The 25,270-nt window shown below is 35.2% G+C and overlaps 1 protein-coding gene and 1 long non-coding RNA gene across 2 annotated transcripts in view; one reads left to right on the top strand and one right to left on the bottom strand.

Moving 5' to 3' along the window:
* The window catches only part of LOC146135294 (extracellular sulfatase Sulf-1-like), a 41,027-nt gene extending 16,103 nt beyond the window's left edge, over positions 1 to 24,924 (bottom strand). Inside the window, exons 1-12 of the mRNA XM_083396385.1 lie at positions 24,819 to 24,924; positions 24,482 to 24,587; positions 23,712 to 23,828; positions 22,647 to 22,769; positions 18,945 to 19,096; positions 16,786 to 16,955; positions 15,391 to 15,544; positions 8,117 to 8,292; positions 7,008 to 7,118; positions 4,753 to 4,876; positions 1,978 to 2,060; positions 674 to 715 (exon numbers count right to left, since the gene is read on the bottom strand). Of these exons, the coding sequence (XP_083252511.1) occupies positions 674 to 715; positions 1,978 to 2,060; positions 4,753 to 4,876; positions 7,008 to 7,118; positions 8,117 to 8,292; positions 15,391 to 15,544; positions 16,786 to 16,955; positions 18,945 to 19,096; positions 22,647 to 22,769; positions 23,712 to 23,828; positions 24,482 to 24,587; positions 24,819 to 24,839 (1,379 nt within the window). The 5' untranslated portion in view covers positions 24,840 to 24,924. The remainder of the gene's footprint in view (positions 1 to 673; positions 716 to 1,977; positions 2,061 to 4,752; positions 4,877 to 7,007; positions 7,119 to 8,116; positions 8,293 to 15,390; positions 15,545 to 16,785; positions 16,956 to 18,944; positions 19,097 to 22,646; positions 22,770 to 23,711; positions 23,829 to 24,481; positions 24,588 to 24,818) is intronic.
* Positions 9,151 to 11,494, top strand: LOC146135295 (uncharacterized). The gene is made up of 4 exons (XR_014501634.1): positions 9,151 to 9,853; positions 9,968 to 10,045; positions 10,425 to 10,505; positions 11,121 to 11,494. It is a non-coding gene; the product is annotated as an uncharacterized LOC146135295 (long non-coding RNA).
* Positions 24,925 to 25,270: the final 346 nt, after the last annotated feature.

Here is a 25,270-nt window from a genome sequence, read left to right as displayed (position 1 = left end):
TTTCCAAAATATTCGGCCTCATGTGATATTTACAAGGCCTAGATTTACAATAAAGTCAAACTGTTAAAAGTTTTTTGGGTGAAAAAATAATTAGCAAGGCAGTGATTGTGAAACGCCCTTTAACCGTGAGGACACAGTAAGCTTAATAATTTGCCTTTATTTAGTGCGATTTTTGCAGACCTTTACACCAATGCCAAATTCTTATAATTTAAACTTATAACATGAGTTTGTAACTAGGTAAAAAAATTATTGATTATCAACAATGATTTTAATGTTTTTTCATTTCCGAGTTTGAAAAAGGTCCCAATGCGTAAAACGACAAAGTAAACATTGGAACGTGGTATTTGTTTTCGGTAAAAAAAGTGGAGAAGTGTTCTATACGACGAATTTTACATTTCTGTAAATTTTAAGAAGTAATTTGTATGCTTTTGTATCTATTTTTAACCAAACAGTCTAAATATGGAGCATGATGGTTAGAGGTTGCAGTAAAACCTAGTAAGAATATCAAAGTCCATACAGAAGTAGGTATTATTTAAAGGTATCATTTACTAATATCTACTTATTTATAGCCTTTGATATTTTTGCTATACTTGTTAATGAACAAATATTCCATTTTCCTTGAAAATGAGCAAAAAAATTGAATCACTGTTGCTATGATTTTTTCAAAGCTCACCTTGGTGGCTTCGGCTCCCGAAACTTGTTACACTTTCGGAACCTGGAAACAAAACAAAATATTAAGCCGAGCAAACATACGCTTAGATGGCGGTGTTAAGACAACGAATACAGTTAAACCTTTCTAGGACGTTTTATCGTTCCAACCAAAGAGTTTTAATTCAAATTCTTTTTGTTTTGACTAAGATACTAAAAATGTCGTTGGACAAAGTAGTACTTGTGGAAAAATACAAATTAGATTAGAGCCCACAAGTAGTTCACAAATAGATTAATTTTAGAATTAAAATTAGCCACATTTTTCTCTAATTCATTGAAATAAAAAACTAGAATTATCTAGTTGACCAAATCTGGTTCCAGAAGGTCAAAGTAGTAAGAAAAAACATTGAAAGTGGAAAAAAGTTAGGGTTATATAGATAACTGAGCAGTAGAAATCCAACAAGATTGAAAATCGAAACTATTTTAGCGAAGTTTCCTCCCGTTTTTCTTCCAGGAAAGCTTTTGTTCGCACAAAGATCGACATTCGCTTCCTGTAGTTAAACTGCGCCGTTAGTTTGAGGCCACGAAAAATTCACTCCCTGCATTTCGCCGCTATAGGTCCGGAATAATTTTAATAGTTTAAGCTGGGAGTGTAGTTCGGCCGACTGCTGCATTTTGTGAGCGCGTTTTATTTTGATTGACAGCTGAAAGGGCCACCAACAGTGTCTTGCTGCAAACAGCAGAGCTTTCCAGGTAAAAACGCCATTTAAATTTTATTTCGAGAACGCCTGCTGCGCTGGACAAAATTCATTGATAACTTAAACACCTGAAAATTGCGTGTTATAACTGAAAAAAGCAACACGACAATATGCATGACATAATTGAACTACTTGCCGTTTGCCAACTATATTCTAACTTGGGGAAAATAAGCAGGCTTTGCGAGAAATCGTTCTACTTGGTGAGTCCTGTGGTATGCAAAACCCTACGATATGCAAATTTGAAAATGTATTACTTTTAAGCCCTAAAAAATTCGGCACGTCAAAATCAAATGAAACCCACAACATTGCTAATAAAGATGTGTTAATTTTAACCCCACTATTATTTATACTTTTTAGATCTGATGGCAGTAACACTTTAAAACGGATATCAACAATATTTTGCTGTCAACAGCAGTGCTTTACACACAAAAAAAGAAATTATTAATGGTTTAAAATCCTATGACTTGAAAATTGAAAGAAGAAAATTAGAGCAAGATTAATAGAGCCTAGATAAACAGAAAGTTTTTATTCCGCAGAAAAGTTAAAAGTTCCATATAACATAGGGGCTTACTTGAGGGCACCGAGCTCATCAGGCACACAAGTCCAGATTTGTTTCTTCTCACAAGGATGGCGGTATTTGGGACTCTTGCATTCCTGCGAAGTTAAACAAGAATCAGTGTTAGAATCTTGCTAATGCAGGTTTTAGTGTAAATCTACTAAAACAAAAAGGATCAATCGCTAAACTAAATGTGAAAAATTTAAAGATATCTCCTTGCCCTTACACGTAAATGACGACAATGACTTTAAATGGGAGCAAATATTCTTTAACCTTTCGAATGAATGTTTGAAATATATTTCTCTTTCAAATGACTAGAACAGTTGTTCTCAACCTTTTTTCTTTCGTGGCCCATTTAGGTTGCAAGAAAAATCTGCGGCCCAATAGTTTTATGAAAGAAAAAAAAAAAAAAGGTTTAGAACAAAACCCAGCAGAACGTATTTTAAAACAGACTATTTATTCAACCGTGCATTAGTGAGATACTTTGTCTGTGGCCCACCTTAAATATTCTTATGGCCCACCAGTGAGCCATGGCCCACTGGTTGACAACCGCTGGACTAGAACTTATTAAAGACTGACTTCGACCAAGACAGGAAATTGTAAAGAATATTAACAAAAAGGTCTGTTGAATTTCCTAAGTTGGCTTATGGTGCAGCAATTACTCTGTGCTGGGTAAAGAGGCCAAACGTTTGTTTGAAATCAACTAAAACAGGTGCCGGCAACATTTTTTATACTCGCGGAGCGGCCAACAAAAACAACAGTGTTCAGATGTTAACACAACTTTTATTTAATGAGAACCTTTAGCATGTTTTGCCGCAACAAGTTATAAAGTAGGTTATAATAAGACTGCATATAGCTAAGTCATGCTAAAACCTAAAATAATGTTGCTTAATAATGAATTGCAAAAGCCAAAAAGATCGATAGATCTCAACGGAAACAAATACAGAAGCCAAATGGATTTGAAATGCTTGGGACAACTCTGCATTGAGTTAAACCAACACGACCATATCAACTGAGTTTAATGAAATTCGTCTTCAAGGATTGGCTTAAAAAGTTATCCCAAAAATAATAAATTCATTACAAACTTAACGTCACGGAAATCACCTTTTCAAGCCACTTGGAAACGCACTAAAAAATTGTAACTCGAGCTAAGCCTAAACAAAACCACGCCTCGCCCTTCCAACGACCTTGAACTCATGTATGTGACCTTGACGGGGTTGTGGCTTACCCTCTTCTGCCCTAACCCAGCTACAGAGCCAGTGGGTAATTGGATACCCATTTAAAGGGGGTTCGATTCCGGCGCGTTTTGGTTCAATGAAAAGCCGGGAACGGAGGAAAGTGGAAGTGATTTGCGTTCTGCTTGTTGACAGCTTTTCATGGGAAAAAACTCGGGATTCTGCTCTGGTGACGCTCGCGCCGATAAGCGCTTGTCTTACTCGATTATTCACAAAGCGAAACAGATGTCTGGAAAGTGGTTCACACAGCAGAAGATTGTTTTTTAAGTGTCGTAGGGTTGCCGCACATTTTTACGAAATAAACTCAAAGACGTTTGAAGACTTTTCTATAAAATCTTTAAAGATTTTCAAAAACCTAAAATTGGGTCACTCGATAGGTTTTAAATAAAATTTGGAAAAGAAATCGGGATGAATTCCATGAACAACTTAATACCAATCGTTGTAAAAATTTTAACAGTTTTGGAAAACATCGAGATATTTCAAGCACCAAAGTAAATCTATTAGTTAAATTTAAACATTTTTATTAAATATAAAAAAAAAAAAAAAAATTGGCTCAAAAATACTTCACCTACCCGTTTATAACTTTTAACGTTTAAAACAGTTATAAACGGGTAGGTGAAGTATTTTTGAGCCAAGTTTTTTTTAATTTAACTAATACATTTACTTTGGTGCTTGAAATAGCTACTATGTCGCAATCTTTATGCAAAACCCAAACATTTTGAACCGAAAATAAAAAAAACAAATTGAAAAAAAGAAGAAAACGTAAGCGAAAACACTGGTTGACTGCAACCATTTGCGTACAACCCATTACACTGGTTGACTACAACCATTTGCGTACAACCATTATACTGGTTGACTACAACCATTTGCGTACAACCATTACACTGGTTGACTACAACCATTTGCGTACAACCATTACACTGGTTGACTGCAACCATTTGCGTACAACCATTACACTGGTTGACTACAACCATTTGCGTACAACCATTACACTGGTTGACTGCAACCATTTGCGTACAACCATTATACTGGTTGACTACAACCATTTGCGTACAACCATTACACTGGTTGACTACAACCATTTGCGTACAACCATTACACTGGTTGACTGCAACCATTTGCGTACAACCATTACACTGGTTGACTACAACCATTTGCGTACAACCATTACACTGGTTGACTGCAATCATTTGCGTACAACCCATTACACTGGTTGACTACAACCATTTGCGTACAACCATTATACTGGTTGACTACAACCATTTGCGTACAACCATTACACTGGTTGACTACAACCATTTGCGTACAACCATTACACTGGTTGACTACAACCATTTGCGTACAACCATTACACTGGTTGACTGCAACCATTTGCGTACAACCCATTACACTGGTTGACTACAACCATTTGCGTACAACCATTATACTGGTTGACTACAACCATTTGCGTACAACCATTACACTGGTTGACTACAACCATTTGCGTACAACCATTACACTGGTTGACTGCGTACAACCCATTACTAGTGGCAATTCGACTTTTATAGATACCCACTGTGTCTACAAAGTATTGCTTCGTTTTCATTGCGGGCCGGTCAAGGTGGTGTTTCGTTTTCGGGATTTTCCCTCTTTCTACCAGAAAGCTGTGCCGCCATCTTGGTTCCACGTGGTCGCCGTGACTGCCAATGAGTGAGACAACTTGGTTAGACGCATTTGAGACAAAAATGGACGTTAAAAGTGTTTACACACAAAACAATAAGGTCGTGCAAAACTGGTTAACACGATTTTCTGACAACAAAACACCGTTAAGGAGATATGACATTACATGAGCAAACGACATCATAGTCTTTTGGCCAAAAACGAGCAAAATTCGGCATAAATAAGTAGGTTGCCAGGAGTTTAAACGAAATAAAAGCGAATTAGAATAAAACTATCACTAATGCTCGCTGTTTTTTTCTTTACGTTAATATCAAAGTTGTTTGTGAGAATTAAAGTCAATGAAAAAACAAATATATTTGTAAGTGAATTGAACAAAGTTAAAATCGTCGCTTTGCATTTATCTCATCGGATATAGCTCGTGGTTTGCACAATTCGCACACCAGTACACAACTGTCAACGCAATGACCAAGTGGCGAAACTAAAAGCGCCTCCTTCGGGAATTAAAGGAGCGGGGCTTTGGAGTCACGTACTTTGTGAAACCGGAGGGAATTCACGGCACTTAAGTTCAAAGTCAAGCACGAGACTTTGAACTCTGAACAACGCAAGGCCATTAACTCGCCAACATCCGACACTTGAAACCACGTAGAATTACGCGTGTATATTTGGACTGCTGATGCATGCATGCCGAACATGAGTATCTAATTGCTGGCGATTAGCAATATTCAAAGACATCCAACAGACTTTTATAAACAATTCAGAGGTTTTTAAAGACCTAAAAGCGGATAATTTGGTGTTTTTTGTTAAATTTAACTCGATAACAGACAGATTAAATGCCATGGTCAAAATAATAACAACTAGTATAAAAACTTGTTTTACCACGGCACTTTCTAAACACATTACTTACGCTTGACATTCAAAAATAAAAAGACTATTCCGAATTTAAAGACTATTTCAAAATGTGTTTTAAATCATAGGCAATTTCAGAACCTTTCTAATATGCAAGTCAATGCAACGACTAACAAAATACATAAGAATGATAAACATACTTTATATATTTCTACAAAAATTTCCTTTTGTAAATGAAGCTCACCAAACCCAAACTTACAAAAAGCACAGCTTAACTTTAGCTTGACATATTGTCGACATTTTCAAGGCGCAAATTAGGTGATCAAAAAATTCCAAGGGTTTCCAGTTCGACCCACGCACGGGCTCATTAAAACCTCGTCTTCCGCCTTTCCGATTTTATCAGGCGACCGTCGTGGGCCGTTTATGTCGCATGGCGCAATTGTGACGAACAAAGGTGTCGACAGAGGAGCCATTATGCGGTCATAGGGACCGGCGTTCCCAGACTCTTTGAACTTGTTGTGGTTTGAAAATTGACGGGAAAGGAGATGAAAGACATATGAGGTTACACGTCATCCCTATGTATATTCACTTCTGCGAGTAGGGGAATTTGTGGAAGAGTTAAGTTAAACGTTACAAGAATATCAAAGCCCATTCAGAAGTAGGTATCGTTTCGAACGTTTCAAATAACTCTTTATTCATTTTTAACATCTTTATTCAGTTTTAACGTTCAAAATTATATCTACTTCTGTAAAGATGGGCTTTGATATTCTTACGTCTTACTACAACCTCCAGTCATTATTCTCTAAAGTTTAGTTTAAGTGACAAGTTCGTTGACCTTTGACGTTCTCAACACCAGGGGGCACCAAACTACGGCCCTGGGGCCAAATTGCGGCCTGTTTCCAAAATGATCCAAGTCACCACACGATTCACACCGTCCTGGCAATAAATGTTTGTAATGTGCGCCCAGGATCTGTTATGAAGCTTGATAATGAATTACAAAGCCAAAAAAATGAGTAGCTTGACATCACTTTATTAAGACGTTTCGATACGAACGTGTATCATCTTTAGTTAATGTGACTGAGAAGTGATGCTTTGATTTTCTTTCTCAATCACAAATAGACCGAAATTTCTCCCAATCTGTTAATAATTTCGCGACGTTATGGTGTAGCAATAACTCTGTACTGGGCAAGAAGGTCAAACGTTTTTTTGTCAGTAAAACATAAACAAGTTAAGCTCCAAATTGTCAATTAACTTCTTTGTACAGAGCAGGTATAGGTAGACTGAGTCAGGTCATAGGTGAATTACCTTGATATGAGCGGCATAAAGTTCCTTCCATCCATTCCCTTAGGAGCTTCGATGCCGGCCAACGCAAGAATGGTGGGAGCCATATCAATGTTGAGGACCACGTTGTCTAAACTAAACAGAAAATATTGTTGATAAAACAATAATATTTTTTATTATTTTTATTGGGATCTAAGCTTTTAGTTATTGATATTTGATATATATCGTAAGATCCAAACAGAACCACAAGGTTATTAAAAAGATCTGATGTCATAGATTTTAAGCGGAACTGACGATGCAGTTTGCGTAAATATAGTATTCAGCTTCTTCTTTTTTTATCTTTTTTTAAACCTTTGTGGTTCTGTTTAGAGCTTAAAGAAAATATGGTGAATCCATAGGTATAATGTTGATTGGTTCAAATTTTGAACTAGCAGGTTTCGGTTAAACACTACAGTTCAAGGTTAATATAAGTGGGATGTTGTTAAAGACGACCGTATATAAAATGCAAAACGTTTTTTTCAAATTGTGTCTCACGAAAACAAATACGCGCCTCCTTTTTATCAGAACTTATATAAAGCGAGTGCTTCTTAAACTGTTTTTTAGCTTAGGGCACACCTGTGTACCTCTTAAAACGTGTTGCGCACCTTAAGGTAACACTAGGTTAAACTTTTAATAACATTATACACAGTATCACCTTCTGCAGTGATACCTAATCATGGGTCGCGACCAAACATTGGGCTGCCGTTTGATTTGGTTTGGTCGCCAAATGCATTGATTCAGTACGGTTAGATGTATTCAATGAAACATTCACACATATGTGTGTTAATAGCTGAGATCTGCTTTTTGACCAACGACTACGGCTTACGTATAATTAGTACACCGAAAGCCATCGCAGCCAAGCCATCGGTTAGATGTATTGAGCAATATTTCTCCTAAACTAAAGAAAATTACGGAGTCAATACGAGAAGACATGGCTCATACAAATTAAATTGGAACTTAAGTATCCTGTAAATATATGTTTTTATTACATACGAAAAGTTCAGTGAAGATAATTGGGTTGCTAAGGCTTCGCTTGTATACTTTAGCTTAGCACGTGGGTCGTCGCGATATAAGGTTAAGAAACAATGACTTACTGTAGTCCAGGCGTAATTCCGGGTCCTCTCATGTAGAGTGGCACCCTGATGTCGAAGTCATACGGCATACTTTTGCCTTTGGCCAGTCCGAACTGCCCAATGTGGAATCCGTGGTCAGACGTGTAGATGATGTAGGTGTTATCCAGCTCGCCAATTTCCTCCAGCATCGATACGAACTGAAATTTCAGTGTGCTGGTTATAGTCAAATTCGAAATTCGGAAATGGATTTTTTGGGCTTAATGAGTTAGCAATTAGACATGTTTTAAAGAGCAAACTACAATCAAAAGGTTAATATTAGAACCGATTCTTTTTAGATTTATTACACCGATACAAATATTGTAAATAAATAAATATTAGAACGGACAAGTTATTCATGTTGGGTACACTGTCAGAACGGTGTTTAAATTTGAACACCAAAACGGTCTAATCACGTTTAAAATCTAAACACTTAAACACCTAATTTAAACACCTTTGTGTTTAATTTGAATTTTGATGTTTAAATTCTAAACACCTGAACGATTTTATGCTAAACACCTGATATTTTGACGTGTTTAACAACAAATATTGGGAAATTTTAAGCACAATTAACGATTTTAAACACGTTGACGATTAAACACTTGATATTTTAACACGTTGATTGTGAGACATGTTTAGTTCGATACATTCTTGCAAAGTTATAGCTTAAACCATTTATGTTGATGTGATGAGATGTTGTTGAGAGAGGTATTGTTATTTTAAAGCACTGAGCGGTTGTTTTACGTACGATTGCGTCTATCGATTTCGTCAAATATTTAACAAGTTAACATATATGGCCGTAACAGATCACAATAAACAAAATTACTTAAATCATGGTTTCCTAACTTAACATCTATTCGGCCTATTTGGCATTGTGTTAAAATAATAAATATACGGGTTAGTGCGCTTAACGTGCCATTAAATCCAAGATATGATTTCATTAATGTAGCTTGCCTATAGCTTTATACCAAAGTACAAAGCGAAGCTGTGCGGTTTTGTGCCACCATGACCTACTTAAATTGCGCCAGCAATAAAAATACGCGCGATGAAAACAATCTACGGCACGGATTTTTTCTAGAGAAAAGCTGTATCGCCATGAAGCTTGTATATTTTTCAAGAATAAATTGTTTGACATATGACGAACAGTAAGTATTCTTTATTAAGTGTTCTATTTACGATATAATTTAACTAATTATAGTAATTATCTTTTGTTTTAAAACAATTTTCTGTGTCATATAAAGTTCATTCAATAAATAAAGTTATAAGGTATTTGAAATTGATTCGGTCCACTGAACAACGCACTGGCCTGTGACGAACGCGGGATATTGAAACGTCAAACAGAGAAAATGCTTAGAACTTTTACAAGTTATACATTACAGTTAAAGCCGGTTTTGCGTGTATTTGGCTTTCGAGTTACTAACATTTATGTTAAACAAATACTATAAAGTGTATAGTGGTGACATATACACTTTAATTTGCTTTTTGATAAATGTGTAGTAATAATGTTTTATTAGCTGTGCAAGACTGTCAGGTTTAGAATCTAAAATGTATGTTACAAAAGCCTTGTCTTGGAAAACGAAGTAACTGAATTTGGATTTTTGTTTCAGAATTTAAGGTATTTTATTCATAAATCCAAAAGCAAGGAAAGTTGTAAAAGACTATTTCGTGATGATTTGTTGCTTTACACTTTATGAAAGGATTAAATTTAATGAATCATTCAAGGTTTGTATGTTTTTTTATCCTAAATAGAAATTTAATTTTTCTGTTAAACAATCAAGTATGCTTTTAACAATTTAATAATATTAAAGATACTAAGATTTCACTGCTTTGTTTCAGGGCAATCAATGACAGCCAACCGATTGCTCTTTTCGACTTCAAAAATTACTTGCTTTATGGACGATTAAGGTTAAAAATGTAAGTAAATTTTACTTACATATTTTACATTAATATAGTTTATTCACATTTGGCTTTTATTTCGTATGTAGCGGCCAGCGAGGAAAACTATTGCTTTTCAAAATTGACTAATATATAAGTTTTTGCTTAGAACCTTTCATCATAGAATATGTAAAAAAATATGGTAAATATTATTCCAACATTTTCACCAATTTTGATGTTTTTTCAATCTCTATAAAATTTCTGAGGTACTTAATGTGTTTTAGCTTTAATTTATCATTTCCATTGTTTATATCTTACATTGAAGCTTTAAATGTGAAATTTAATCTGTAGTACTTTGGAATGCTTCTGGCCCTTTAATAAATTATATAGTTTACATAACTTTTTTACTTATTTACAGAAATTTTAACTGCAAAGTGTAAGATGGGAAAATAAAAGTCTGTGAAAAAGTGGAAATCAACAAAAGAGTATAGATCACAAGGTAAACAAACTCAAATTTTCTTTTTATTAATCTTAAGTTCATTTATCCAATTTTTAAATTTGTGGTAAATACATTTAATTTGCATGTGTTGTGTCTAATGTTTGGTATGCATATCCCAGTAATGGGCAACTTTTTTGGGTTAGATTGTATATCACTAGTTTAAGCACAAATTTCAATAGCACATAATGTCCAATACAACAATCTGGAACACATATTCACTTTTTCTATGAAATTATTTAATGATTTAATTTGTTTTCAAAGTAGGGTGAACCTTTTTTTAATTTTTGTGGATTATGAAGATATCAATTACAATAAAAATGAACTTGTTTCGCAATCATTGCACTGTCATTCAGGTAAAGTGTAACATAAATAACACATTCCTCAATGCTATGCTTAAAGAATGCATTGCCACAAACTTAGTACAAGTCATAATAATATGTTTTTGTGGTGGTTAATGACAGACTAAAACATATTTTTATGAGATGACTTGTAGTGGTTCTAGTCGGTAACTTGAAAATTTTACTATGTTTAGCAAGTAAAAAAAAAAGTTGCTCAGTGACAGTGTATAATTTAATTATTGCAGTATATTATATTGATCTAAATTTTATTTTTTAGGCAGCCATGCTCAACTCATCTTATAGAAAAGCTCTTCAAGGCCTTAATTGGGCAAACCTTTGTAGGGCACAGCAGCATTTCTGCATTTGTATATTAGTGGATGGAACGGACATTAATTTTGTGAAAGAACAACACTTGTTGAACAAATTGTTTAGTTAATAGTTTCATTGATATTCAAGCCTGTTGATGTACACAGGATTTAAGTTATCCACCCTGTTGCTCTGTGTTTATATGTTTTTAAACCACCTAATTAAGGCCCCACCTTGAAAATTTGCCAAGCATAGCAATTATAAATATTATAATAAAATATCTCCTTTTTCTGTGTTTTTTAACTTTTTCTGTTTTTTTTACTGTTTATCACATACACAGTTTTGTTTGCATTAACGCCTTCATTGTATTTAACATGCGATATTTTTACTACTACTAAATATGGTTTTAAACAACCCACTAAAGACCCCACCTTGAAAATTTTGCCAAGCATAGAAATTATAAATATTAAAACATATATATCTTTTTTTGTTGTTTTTATTTACTTTTTCTCTTTTGTAATTTTTGTTGCAGATATATTTTTGTTTGCGTAAACACTTTCATTGTATCCAATTCCAACATGTTATTTTGTGTATTATATATGTTTTCCGTTTTCCTACTTCTTTTCATTTCTAATATAAGCTCTTCAATTTTTAATGTATAGTTTTCTTTTCCAAGTTTTGCATTTTTCGAAACTTTCACTGTGTTAAGCTTTTTGTGTTGTTTTTCACCTTTTTCGCGCAATAAAATGGTTTACCCAATGAAATTTTGTGGAATTGATTTGGAAACACTGAATACTAGCATTAAACACCTGACCGAATAAACGGCAAAACGTCTAAACACCTGAAATTTAAACACGTTTATTTTTAAACATGTTACATTTTCGCCCATTTCAGGTGTTTAATTTTGGTGTTTAATCGAATGACAGTGTAATTTCAGAATTTTACGTTTTGGCATTAACAAAAACTCCCATGTAAAAGGAATATCATTCTGCTTGAATAATAACAAATACTTTACAATACATGTGACAGCTAAAAATGTAAAAAAATCGTCTAATCCTGAAAATGTCAAGTTTAGCTTTATGTGTAAAACTATAGGTATGGACTAGTTATGTTAGGTCTTAAAAACAACCCAATAAAAAATAAACTAGAAGACAATGTATCAGTATTGTGCGTCAAAAAATAAAAACAAGTTACTGTAAATTTTAAGTCGTATGTCGAAATAAGTTCAATCGATTCAGTCCAGTAATTGACTTAAGGAACTTTAACACAGGGTGGAGTCAACCAAGGTCAGATTTTGACGAACTTAGATGATTTATAGCAACAATTTCCAGGGAATTATTAACATTTCTATGGACGACCGCAAGATCAGATCTCAGATCGGATCAGACGACAGTCAAACAACGTGACGAATCGGATGAGGCGACGGCAAACAACGCGACAATTACGGGATTGCGAGACTCGACATTTGGGCGAAACGTGATGCTTGTAAGACCACTATCAGGTTTTGGGATCTCAGATATAACGGAGGTTATTGTGAAAGCCAAGCTGGTGAGAAATGGTCTTCGACTTGCTACTTGTCAAGAAACTATGGTTGAATCGACTACGTACAAGTTTTAACCACATTTCACGGTATTGGTTGCAAGTAATATTTGGGTCATTCTTAGCTATTTTTGATTTATTTCGTGTAGGTTATTAGGACGATAACCATGTTTAACTTATACGGAAGAAAAAATACTTCACGGTTTGAACCAGACAACGGTACAATGTACATAAATTTGGAGGATTGTCACACCATTTAATCAATTTAATATATAAATGGTTTCTACCTAGCATAGTACTACTATTCATAAATGGCTCCTATGGTAATGGTAGTTGTTAACCAACGTTTTGACGCCATAATTACGCACTAAGATAAATTACTATAAACGAGCTACATATAACGCAGGGCGCAGGCATAAGGAAGGCGGCAAAAAATCGTGGCAGAAAAGCGGCCTGGCTGGTTTAGAAGTGGTGACATGAACAAGCCTAATCGCCTTTCCATCTTACACAGGCTCGTGTTATGCGTGCAGGAGGATTAGGCGGTTTAGAGCTAGGTTCCACACCCACAATAAAAGCACCGCCTTATCACTGTGTTTACCAAACATGTACATCAAGCGACCGGGCGGGTTCGAGTAGTATGTGGCCAGTTTATTTGACCGTTTTAATAGAGCCTGGCTCCCTTTTTAGCCCTTTTTCTTGGCTTAGTGGAGGCGTGATTATATTTTGAGCTTGTTGACGAAACGTTAGAGTTACGACGAAAATTTTGCCTTATTAGGAGGAAATTTAGTTGTTGCAGGTCACCAACAGATTGTAAAACATTAATATAGATTTTTTTTAAATGAACCTTTTTTTGTGTTATAATGTAGAAAACGTGAAATGAAATACCAAATTACGTAGCATTTTGTAAACGTTATAAATAACTTTATTAATTGAACCTAATTCTGTATGGGCTTGGTTCTTTTTTTTTGCAAACACATAACTATAACCCCAGCGATTATGCTTTAAAATTACAAAAAGTTATTTCACAAAAATAATTTTGTTTGATTTATAAGTTGATAATATTTACTACTTCAATTTGGCTATATATACTGTTGTTTGTAAAAATCCAAACTAAATTGTAATGAAATCTCTAAAAAATATGCGAATTTTGGCGTATGCTTCGGCAGTGGTGAGGGTAAGCTGTATCAGGTTAATTTATTAATAAGATTGCACTACAAAGCCAAGAACGGAGTACTTCCGCCTTAACCGTGAGCGCTAACAGTTTGTTCAGCTTTAGAAGCCGATAGCTTCAAGGTAAACTTTGGAGCTCATTAATTGTTTGCCGAGTTGTAAAAAATCTAGCGAACAACCTCCCTACGTCCATGACGTTTTGCAAGCCTTGCATTAAACGTCAAGCGCCACGGTGTGCTGTGCGTTATAGCTACACCTCTATAGGGTAGGTGAGTAACCTATAGAGGTACAGCTATCACATCCTACGTATTTTGCTACGTCACTGATATTCGATACTTGGGCTAACATACTTGGGCTGGTCCGATCTATCAACAAATTACGTCAAATATTAGAGTCGAATCAAAAATACAAATACAATGGCAGCGCGCAAAAACTTGTTTTTAAACATTTTGTCCTTTGTACGCTTGAGTTTAATTTCTTTGCTTGTTTGAGTATGTTAATGACGTCATTGGTATAGGATCGCGAAACTTTTTTTTTACCGAAATATCAGGTGTCGATACCGTAATCAAATGTCAAACGGACATCCCTATTGCTGGACACTGGACAGTGTTAGCCACACAGAATTGTCGGTAAAAAAGGCATAAAAGTATTTTTGTGACGCGGCTTTAAAAAAGTACGCAGAGTTAGAGGAAATCTTCAAATAAAAAAAAGGTAGGGCGCCTCAGGCTAAGATACAGAGTTCTCCAAATGCTAGCAAAATGCGTTGGGCGGGTCTAGTAAGCCTCCATTACAGCGGTAACATAATGCGATTAGGCGGCAAATACACACAAGTTATACCGGTGTGTCTCACCACAACTATATACTTGCCCGAGGTTACAAGTAGACCGGTTCGCAAACTGCTTCTAGCTTCTAGCAGTACAGTCTAGCAATGCTAGCAATAAAGGTCAGACATTTTCATATTGATGCTATAAATATATATATATATATATTTGACGCATATATTAGAACTAAGATATAACGACGTATATTTTGCCAGCAAAGGCATCGTTAGTATATCTTAATTAAAATTATTGCTATTTAAATGATTCAAATGAATATATATACTGTATAGAATATTTTTTTAACATTTTGATCAAGTGTCTGACCTTAATAACTGCCAATTGCTAGAATATACTGCTGTTACTTTCCAGGACTGAAGGTCGAATTGAGCAGCATATTATGATGCAGTTTTAACAACCAATGTTCAAATAGGAAGGACCGATACTTGACATATTAACCGATACCGATACCCGAGTTTGGAAAAAAAGTATCGCGAACCGACACATAATGACGTCATTAATATGACGTACTACCACATGGTATCGGGTATCGGCTTCTATTCGACATTATCGGACATCCCTTATTATAAAACCATAAAAAACATTTTAAACGAATGCTTACGAAAAAAGACATCTCAACCACAATGTAAGATCAACCTTAGCTATAGTTATTGGCGTAGTAAGTTTTTTAAACTACGCAAAACCTTTGCTTACTTTCTCAACTGCATCGTCGACCGATCTTAGGGTTTGAAGTCTCTTCTGCTGAAGCAGCACAGAAAACCGATGCTGGGTTTCATCCATTGGTTCCTTAAACTGCTGCAACAACCAGTGCTTGTCCGGGTTGGGAACGTAATTGAAACTCGGCGTTCTGGGCAAATTTAAGCAGTGAAGGTTAGCAAACTACATAGTTAGGCAAAGTATAGCAGGGTGGGACAAAGTATTTGCTCTATGTGAAATGATGTAGTTGCATAGATACTGATGCTGAATATAAATAAAATATTTTTGGGCGAAGTGTACGGGAAGTTTAGCCTATAGCATCTGCAAAAACTGCCCTTGTATATGAACATTTACGGACAAGTACGAAGTTATGCTGGTATTAAAAACAAAAAAAGTATTTTAGGCGCTTCCTGAAAAAACAACAAAAAACATCTGCAAGATGGAGCTAAATTGCGAATGCATTAAGGATTGAATCCAGATGCAAACTGCCCATGTATGTTAACTTTTAGTCATATATGCAGAGTCACGTTGTTCTAGAAATGCTAAAACTGAGTATAACTGAACCAAACCTAGAGGTGAGCTAAATTGCGAATGCCTTACGGATTGAATCCATATTCAAACTGCCCTTGTATATAAAAATTCACTCACATATGCGAAATTACGTTGTTGTCTGAATACTGGTACTGAATATATCTAAACCTAACCTATAACGTTTAGATACAACAAAACTGCAACAAAGTTCATCTGCAAGATGGAATAAATTGCGAATCCATTATTGTATATGAACCTTTTTAAATTTACTCACAATGATGCGAAGTCACGTTATTGTAGAGATGCTTATACTGAACATAAATGCAGTATCCAGGGTTCAGCCTATCGCTTCTGTTAAAACTGCCCTTGTATATGAACATTTACGGACATACGTGAAGTCACTGTGTTGTATAAATGCTGATACTAAAATACACAAAGTATGTCAAACGTTTCTTGAAAATACAACAATTAAAAACAAAACGAAATTCATCTGCAAGACGGAGCTAAATTACGAAAGCATTTAGGATTGAATCCAGATGTAAACTGCCTTTCTATATAAAAAATTCTCACATATGCGGCGTCACGTTGTGTTAGAGATGCTGGTACTGAATATAACTGACCCTAACCTATAGCTTTTCTATACACAACAAAATTACAACAAAAATCAATTTTGCAACATTGAGTTAAATTGCGAATGCATTAAGAATTGTATCCAGATGCAAACTGCCTTTGTTTATAAAAATTTACTAACATATGCGGAGTTACATCGTTGTAGAGATGCTAATACTGAACATAACTGAGCCTAATCTATAGCGTCTGTACAAACTGCCTTTGTATATGAACTATTTTATATTTACTCACATATGCGAAGTCACGTTGTTGTAGAGATGTTGATACTGAGGAGCTCCGTCTTCCTTCCCATGAGGAGCGGGGAAGCTGAGGACGGAGAGGATCGGTTTGTCGGGATTCAGCTCCTTGCACGTCCGGAAGTGAGCGGCGCTACGGTTTGCAACAAGATCCGTGAGGTAATCCTGGAACAAAGAGAGATAGAGGAATGTTAACTATAACTAAAAATAAAGATGGCCGATAATATCGGGTGGAAGTAGCATGGTGGTAATGCTGAGAGGTCAAATGTTAAAATTGGTCAAAACAAACTTAAAACCAACGTAGTCTTGAAACAAGGGAGCAAGAGGAATGTAAATTAAGATAAAAAATAAAGATAATTAATAATAAAGACACCCGATAATATCGGATCGGAGGTAGTCTTGGAACAATTGGAGCAAGAGGAATGTGAAACTTTTGAGAAATCAAGTTTAAAATGTCAAAACTGATTTGTGAATGAATTTTCAACGAAACTCAGTTCATCACACTTTAATAATGTGATCCAAGCAAAACCACAAAGGTTGTAAAAAATATCCAAAACAACTTTATTCAAACAAAATGCTTCTGTTGAATAAAGTTGTTTTGGATCTTTTTCACAACCTTTGTGGTTTTGCTTGGATCTTACGATATGGAGAAGAGATCAACAAATGGCAATGTTGGAGCAGACTTAGATCCCAAAATTAACAAAAATGATAATAATATCATTACTATTTCAATAATTTAAATAATGTGCTTTGGAGTTCTCTGTTTTGCGCTTAATTTTAGTACCTAGGCAAACTTACAGAAAATATAAGTTTTACATCAACATCGAGAAGGATACATATAAAAGCAATGTACAGAGTATTTTTATATATTAGATTTCCATGCTTGGTTGCAGCAAAAACTTAATCCACTGTAAAATTATTGAACTGACATTGCTTTACAAAATGGTATAAACAGTAATATCAGTCAGATTTTCAAGCAAACGTCCAAGGATTTCATTCTCAAGCGATCACAACATACGTCATTATCGATTGTTACGTCACACCATCGATCCCGAAAGAATCCGGATATTAACTGGAACAAAATCGATAGCTGATTGGAACGGCTAACGGTAGTACGACAAAACAAATTAATAATGCAAAGGAATCTGGCGAAAATAGACAACTAGACACTAAATGGCTTAACATATTTGAATAGCTTTGTTTCAATACTGACATCAATGTTGTAAACAAGTCATTTTGAAGCGATTTAAGTCCCAGTCAAGTTATTGGCGAAAAAACAGGTCAAGCATGTTGTTTAATGAAAACACCCAAAAAAGTCAACACCAACGACTTAAATCAAGTCAAGTCACTTTGTCCAAAATACTTAAGTCGAGTCAATTTAATTGAATTTGCCTAAACTAATTAGGTCAAGTCAAATACTTTATAATAAGTAACTTAAGTGCACTACAGTCAAGTCACTGAAAAATCAAGTTTAAACAGCTAAGGCGTGCTCTTTGGTTAATACTAGTAAAATAAATTTAGGACTGAGTATACAAGCTGCTGGACTCGGACCTAAACTGCTTGGATAACTTTATTTGGATTTGGATTATTTTGATCATAAACTCTACGTAGAATCACAAGGGCATGATTTTCTCAATTGAGATTACTACGTAGCCGTTATTTTGGTATTGGGCTGGTAGCTTTTAGATTGACGTCACATACAAACTATAAGCAGCGTACTATGGTTTACATACTCGTATATTCCCAAAGTCGTTATTGTGGCTCCTTAAAAATAGCAAAAAACACACAAAGAAACGTGCCAAATATATTTTTCTTCCGTCGTCTTCATTAATATCACAGCGTTTTCGACCTTTAAGCATGTGTTAGTCAAAATGCAGTTACGCATTTAAAAACACAAATTTATATAGATTTTTGATAATGAATTACAAAGCTAAAACGGTCGAGTAGGTGACATCATCTTGATTAAGACGTTTTGATTTGTATCATTTTCAGTTAATGTGATACAAGTTCGTTTCAAAACGTCTTAATTAAGATGATGTCGATTTGCTCGACCTTAATGGCTTTGCAATTCATTATCAAGCTACTTTACAGATCCCTGCATAGTGTACCCAAGTATACATATTATGATAAAACATAGAAATTGGGGTTTCTAACCTTTGCGTAATCGTCGCCGTGTTTTTCCTTCTTCCCGTTGTGCTTGAGCGTGTAGTTGTAGTACTTTGTGTTCCTGACCAGACCCATCCAGTACTGCCAGCCAGCAGGCACGTGATTCCCGTCGTATTCGTTAAGGTACTTGCCAAAGTAGCCTGACGCAGGAAACAGATACTAACACAGTTAACAGAACGGTAATTGAGTAATGAGGATTCAAATATAGGCCTCAAACGGTCCGCGGGTTGGTATTAATTTTCAAGTAACTTGCCACAGGGAGCAGATAACAACATAGTTAGCAGAGAAAAATTGGGTGAAGGGTTAGAATTGGGTTAAGGGTTAAAGCAGGGTTTCGGAAACTGGGGGCCGATGAAGTCCTATAGTTAAAATCTTAGTGTATTATTTAAAAATGATAAAAAAAGTTGTCAAAGTGAACAGAGTTAAGAGAAAACAAAAAGTTTTGGAGCCTTATCCTTGAATGTTTTTATACTGCATTTCAGTTTCACATTTTTTCGACTGAAACAACAGGTTTCTCAGATTTACTTGTTTTATGCCGTCAATTTAGAACGTCACTCCTAAACAAATCGAACCAAAACTAATTTTTAGAGGTCTGCGTGAAAAAAGTTCAAGGATCCCTGGATTAAGGTATATATTGCAACAGGATTTTAGGTTCGAAGTTTCAAAATGGCCTACCAAACGGTTCGCGGGTAGTACTTGCCAATGAAATCCAACACCAGGAACAAATAATAACAGATTTATCAGAGCGGGAACGGCGGAATGGTTAAGGTACGCGAGTGAAACAGGTGTTTAAAAAATTTAGTCGCCCGTTGACGGTTATTAGGGGTGTTCGATAGTATCGGATCGGAGCCGATAGCCGATTCCTAGTGTTGTTATCAGATATCAGTGTCCGTTCAAGACTGGTATCGATACCAATCCAATATCAATTTAATAAAGAAGTTTCAGTCGGAGTTTACAATCAAACGCAGCACTTCTATCACTTGGCCTAATTTTTTCATTTTTTTAAATAGTACATTAAAATGCAGGCAACTAAGCGTAATAGCCCTGAACCACATTTTGATCAAGTAAACCGAAAAAATATATTTGAAAATCTCAATTCAGTCAATTTTGCTAGTTTTCGAATACGCCATTTGGTACCGTATTGGATATCGATATTTTTTGTCCAAAATATATCGGGAAACGATATTTTTGTCGAATTAAAATGTCTAGTATCGGAATTCCCTGATGCTGGTGCACAATTAATTTAAAGTCAAAATGAAATCGTAACAACATTTGACCAGTACTAGAAACAGTTAACTTTAAAAGCATTACAACTCTATGGCGAACTAAATGCTTCCTTCAATATTTTTCAACACGCCATATCCGCAATTTTGTTCGTTTTTTTCTACAAAAAGTACCTAATGTGGCTTCAGCAACTAAATAAGCTATATCGAATTACACTTTTTAAAAATGTTAATCCTAAATCGATTAAAGGGCGCCACATTAAACATGCAAAAAAGAAGAATTTTTACACGTTCTTGTCTATACTGATGTTTAATTTAAAAACGGCACACGTTGGAATTTCAGAGATTTTAATTACAGCAAGATTATCAATAATTTACTATCAAGGTAATGCACAAAAAGAGCCTGTTCAGCTAAAAAGGGCCTTATAGTGTCCTTAACACACCACGGTGTTTGGCGATGAGTCAATTTTGGTAATCTAACGCCAGGTAAGTCACGAAACCACGATAAGGGGGTCGAATTGCGCTTCCTGTGGCCCGATCAGTCACGTATATGAAAGATAACAGGCACTTGAGAGAATCCTAAACATATTGACAGGCTGTCATTATCCGCTTGTCGGAAATGCCAGGTTAACTCCGCAGCTGCCTGCATTAAACCCTGTTCTCTTTGCTACTATATCTTGTTGCGCTTTAAGTTACTATTCCTGCCAAATATTGTAATGTTCACGCCACATTTAAAGCTGTAGTTTTTTTTTCTCACGGTCTTCACTGGCAGACTAAAAGTTTAATATATCGTCCAATCAAATGACGACAATGACTTTAAATTGGAGCAAAATTTTTTTAAACTTAACAGTCGGAACCAAAGTCAGTCATTTTATAAGATGTAGTGGGAAATGGAATTGGCCAAAAATAAATCTTTCGTCCCTTGTTTTGAATGATTTATTTGAAAGCGTCTTCACTGTTTGATTCTCCGCTTGTCCTTATTGTGCGAATGTGCGTGCTCAAGTTGCTAATAATATGTTACACTTATAACTGCATTTTGTTCCTATATTGTTGACGATACCAGTATAGGTGAATATATATTCCATATTTTCCTTTAACGAACGTCTGATCCTGGTTTTATTAGGGTTAGTTTTATTGTTATCCCAAATAAGTAAGTGAAGAAAAACTCGTCACCACACGCACGCACACACATACGCACCCACCATGCGCGTAATAACACACATACAAGCACATATACGCACCCACGCAAACCACTTCAAGGGTACCTCGTATATCAGGCCACAAATCTGCCATCTCGCGCAGCACCTGAGCCCCGAGCTTTTAACATAGGACTCAAACTGGCCACATTTCAAGGCTTCTTTAAACTAATTGTTTTTTAGCCTTGCGCTTTAATCCTGAGTAGGTCAACTGATTTCGGTTAAGAGCCTTTCCGGACGGTATCTTATTATGACTAATGAGTATCCCAAATCAGCTAATACACTTTCGCATATACGGAATTTCCCGTAGATATATTAAAATGCAAACGAAAGATTCTTGCTTTCGAATCAATTAATTTAGACTGTTTTAAATTTAAAAAAATACATTTCGCCGTATATATAGGAATTTCTGTAAATTTTTATAAATAATTTTTTGCAATCATATACCTTTTTTACCTAAACAGTCGATATATGCCATAACTATTGTTCATAAGGGCTAGAACATAGGTTAGAGTGGCATAGTAATTTTTAACCTGTACAAATCTTAGTAAATTAAAGCAGTTTACTTATAACGGCCGGTTTAAAACACTGGTGTCATGCGACCCAGTTTAAAGTAGGCACGACAAACATAAAGCTGTTGGGGTAAGGCGCTGCAAATAACCCCGTTTTTACGCATGAGTTTCAAACAGCTGGTTCATTTATAGACCGGAACGCGACCAGAAATCAATTCAGTTTACACGATGAAGTTACTTAGCGCCTTGCTGCTTTAAAATGCGCTCTACGTGCTTTTCTGCCAAATTTCGGACATAATAAATATATTCAGGGGTTACGATTTGCGAGTATCTTTTTTTTACTTATTTTTGCTGTTTCTCAAATTTCTACAACACTTTTAGGTCTTTCAGAAAAACTACATTTTGTACTCTTCATATATTTGTTTTCGGTACAAAAACTGGAGAGGGTTTTATACGGCGAAATTAACATTTCTGTAAATTGTAAGAAGTGATTTTTATGCTTTTGTACCTGTTTTTAACTAAACAGTCTAAATATGGAGCATGATGGTTGTAAGTTGTGAGTAAGACGTATTGTAAGAATATCGAAGCCCATACAGAAGTAGGTTACGTATTAAACGTTCGAATATCTCACCTCTTCATTCCTTTTTTCAACTGTGTTAAAAATGAATAAAGAGGTATTTGAAACGTTCACAATGCCACCTACTTCTATATGGGCTTTAATACTCAGTCTAAAAATTGGCTCAAAACATTTGCCTTCACCTGTTGTGTAGCCTGACTTGTTGAGGTAGGTTGCGAAGGTCCCGTTCTCAAACTGACGCTGCCAGGCAGGAGAGGAACAGTTGTCGTTGTTGGTTAGCACGTGGTGGTTGTGGGAATATAAACCTGGACGAATATGAAGGTTAAAGCAGGGTTTCTTATGCTTTTCAGTTCTTCAGAGGCACGAGTAAAACCTGATAAACTTACAAACGCCATTTTATAGGGTGTACTGGTATTTCTCTTAAATTGCAATTTTTTTAGTAAATAGGATTTACACTTGCATTACGAATATGAAGGTTAAAGCAGGGTTTCTAAAGCTTTTCAGTTTTTCAGAGGCACACGTAAACTCTCTTAATCAGAAATGCGGGGTCGTTTCAAAAAAACAACCAGAGTCCGGCTCTATACAGACCGTATTCAACCCATTACATTTTCACGAAAACATTCCACCATATGCTTTTGCACCTAAATTACAATTATTTATCAATTTGCGGCCGTTTTGGTTCTGCGCATGCGAAAATCTGACTCGAGACTAGAATAGTCTTGGGTAGTCGAGCCGTTGAGTCTCGGTACCCGAGTATGACTCTGACTCCGTAGGCCGGTTCCTAAACGTGTTTGCACGCCTGATAATCTTACAAACGCCATTTTATAGGGTGTACTGGTATTTCTCTTAAATTGCAATTTTTTTAGTAAATAGGACTTACACTTGCATTATTTTAGTATGCTCATTGCTTAATGAGCTAAGCTGAAAGAGAAAGTGAAAAAATGATAAAAACGATGTTTTATATTTTTGAATATTTTGTTTTTGTTTGCCCGCGGGAAAAATGATTTAAATACTGAAGTTTTATTTAGGCACTTCCAAGAAAATAATTTTACTTATTTAGGTATAGGTAGGGTAATCATGTGGCACTGCATAAAAACAAATTGTATTGTATTTTCCACAAGCTTTTGTACAAGCGTGCTTTATGACGTCAAAGTAGAAATCACAAATACGGCCATTTACTTTTTCTGTGTTGAATTTTTTAACTATTCTATAAATATTCCAGTTTAATTTAATTACTTTTAACGAACCTGTTAGAAAGGAGCTTCTTGAAGGACAGCAGATCGGGGAAGTGGTGAACGCGTTGTTGAAAGTAGCTCCACGGTTGATGACGCGGTTGTGTGTTTTACGCATCACATCCATAGAACCTTAAGTAAGAAAGCATTACTTTTTAATGCTATTTAGGTCTTATAACTGTTTTAGTTTCGTAGTTGGAATATTAAAGCACGTGCAAAAGTAGGTATCATTATGAACGTTTCAAATAACTCTTTTTTAATGTTCAACATCGAAACGATCACAATAATTCTTACTATACGTCTTACTAAAACCTTTAGTTATTATATTCGAATGTTTTAAATCTATTGCTTGGAAAGACCACAAAAAGTAGACTTATCGTTTTATTATTCCAATACAAAAATGGACGATATTAGCGTCATTAACAAAGGCATATGGGCATAGTAATAGATTTCATTACAAAAAGGACGTAAAAGGATGGATGCAATGCACTAACTTAGGGTCTTCTAAAACCCGGCCCACCGGGTCAATCAATCCGGCCCCCCGGCATATTTCCTAAAAAGTCCCACAAAAAAAATCTGGCCTTTTATGTAAAAAGTTTTGTAACTCATCTACTAACTTGTGAATGACAAAATATTCCACAAAACAAATTGGTAATTTTTACAAAGAAAATACAATGTCTTTTAATGTTTTAAATACAAGTTTATCTCAATTTTAGACATTTAATGGTTGTATTGCAATTCAAGTACGAATATATTGAAGAGGTGGCATATTAGTTACAACGTACCAAGCATAATGTCCTGGTCATCTGATAAAAATATGACGATGTTTGGGCGTTTTCCTGTCGGGGATCCTTTGGCCAAGTTCATAAACGTAAAAATGGCAAGAACGACCTGTATGGGGAAAAAATAAGTTTGTGGTAATTGCCTTATTCGTCAAAAGGCGATAGTCATTACAAAATACCAACTTTAATATACTGAATATACACACAAAACCTATGTTCGTTTGTCAAATTTAAAAATCGTTTAAGCCATACGAATTAAATTAAAAAGTAATTTAAGCAAATTTAGCATAAAATAAATAAAATAATTCTAAAACATAAAAAATGTTGAAAATTTACTTGCCTTCAAATATATAGAATGCATTGTTGGACTGTATTGTCCCAAAAATGACGAAATTAAAAATATTTCTATACTTCAGAAACCTAACATCATTCTATTTATTGAGCCTGAAAAAGAATTTCAACATACTTTGGTTAAACGTATTGCGTTCAACGTTTATTGAGAACGCAAACGCAAGAAAAAAATACCAGTAGTCTGAAAAAATAACTAAAAAAATTGATTTTTTTACACATTGTATAACCGTACCAACTACATGTTGAAGACGAATACTAAGAAATGTTTAAACTACGTTACCTACTTCTGTATGGGCATCATTCTACGGATTTTGACTCTATTTACCAAATATATTCCTTATCGTCCTAATGCGCTTTTCAATCATCATTCGCTACAGCGGCGTAACTCTAAATACGTATTTTGCGTAAAAATGGGTAAAAACGGGATTTTTATGCAATAAG

This window comes from Ascidiella aspersa, chromosome 8 (genome assembly GCF_963924565.1).
Source record: "Ascidiella aspersa chromosome 8, kaAscAspe10.2, whole genome shotgun sequence".
In the NCBI taxonomy this organism is placed as follows: domain Eukaryota; kingdom Metazoa; phylum Chordata; class Ascidiacea; order Phlebobranchia; family Ascidiidae; genus Ascidiella; species Ascidiella aspersa.
The sequence above is the reverse complement of the archived record's forward strand: the minus strand, read 5'-3'. Positions and strand labels throughout refer to the sequence as shown.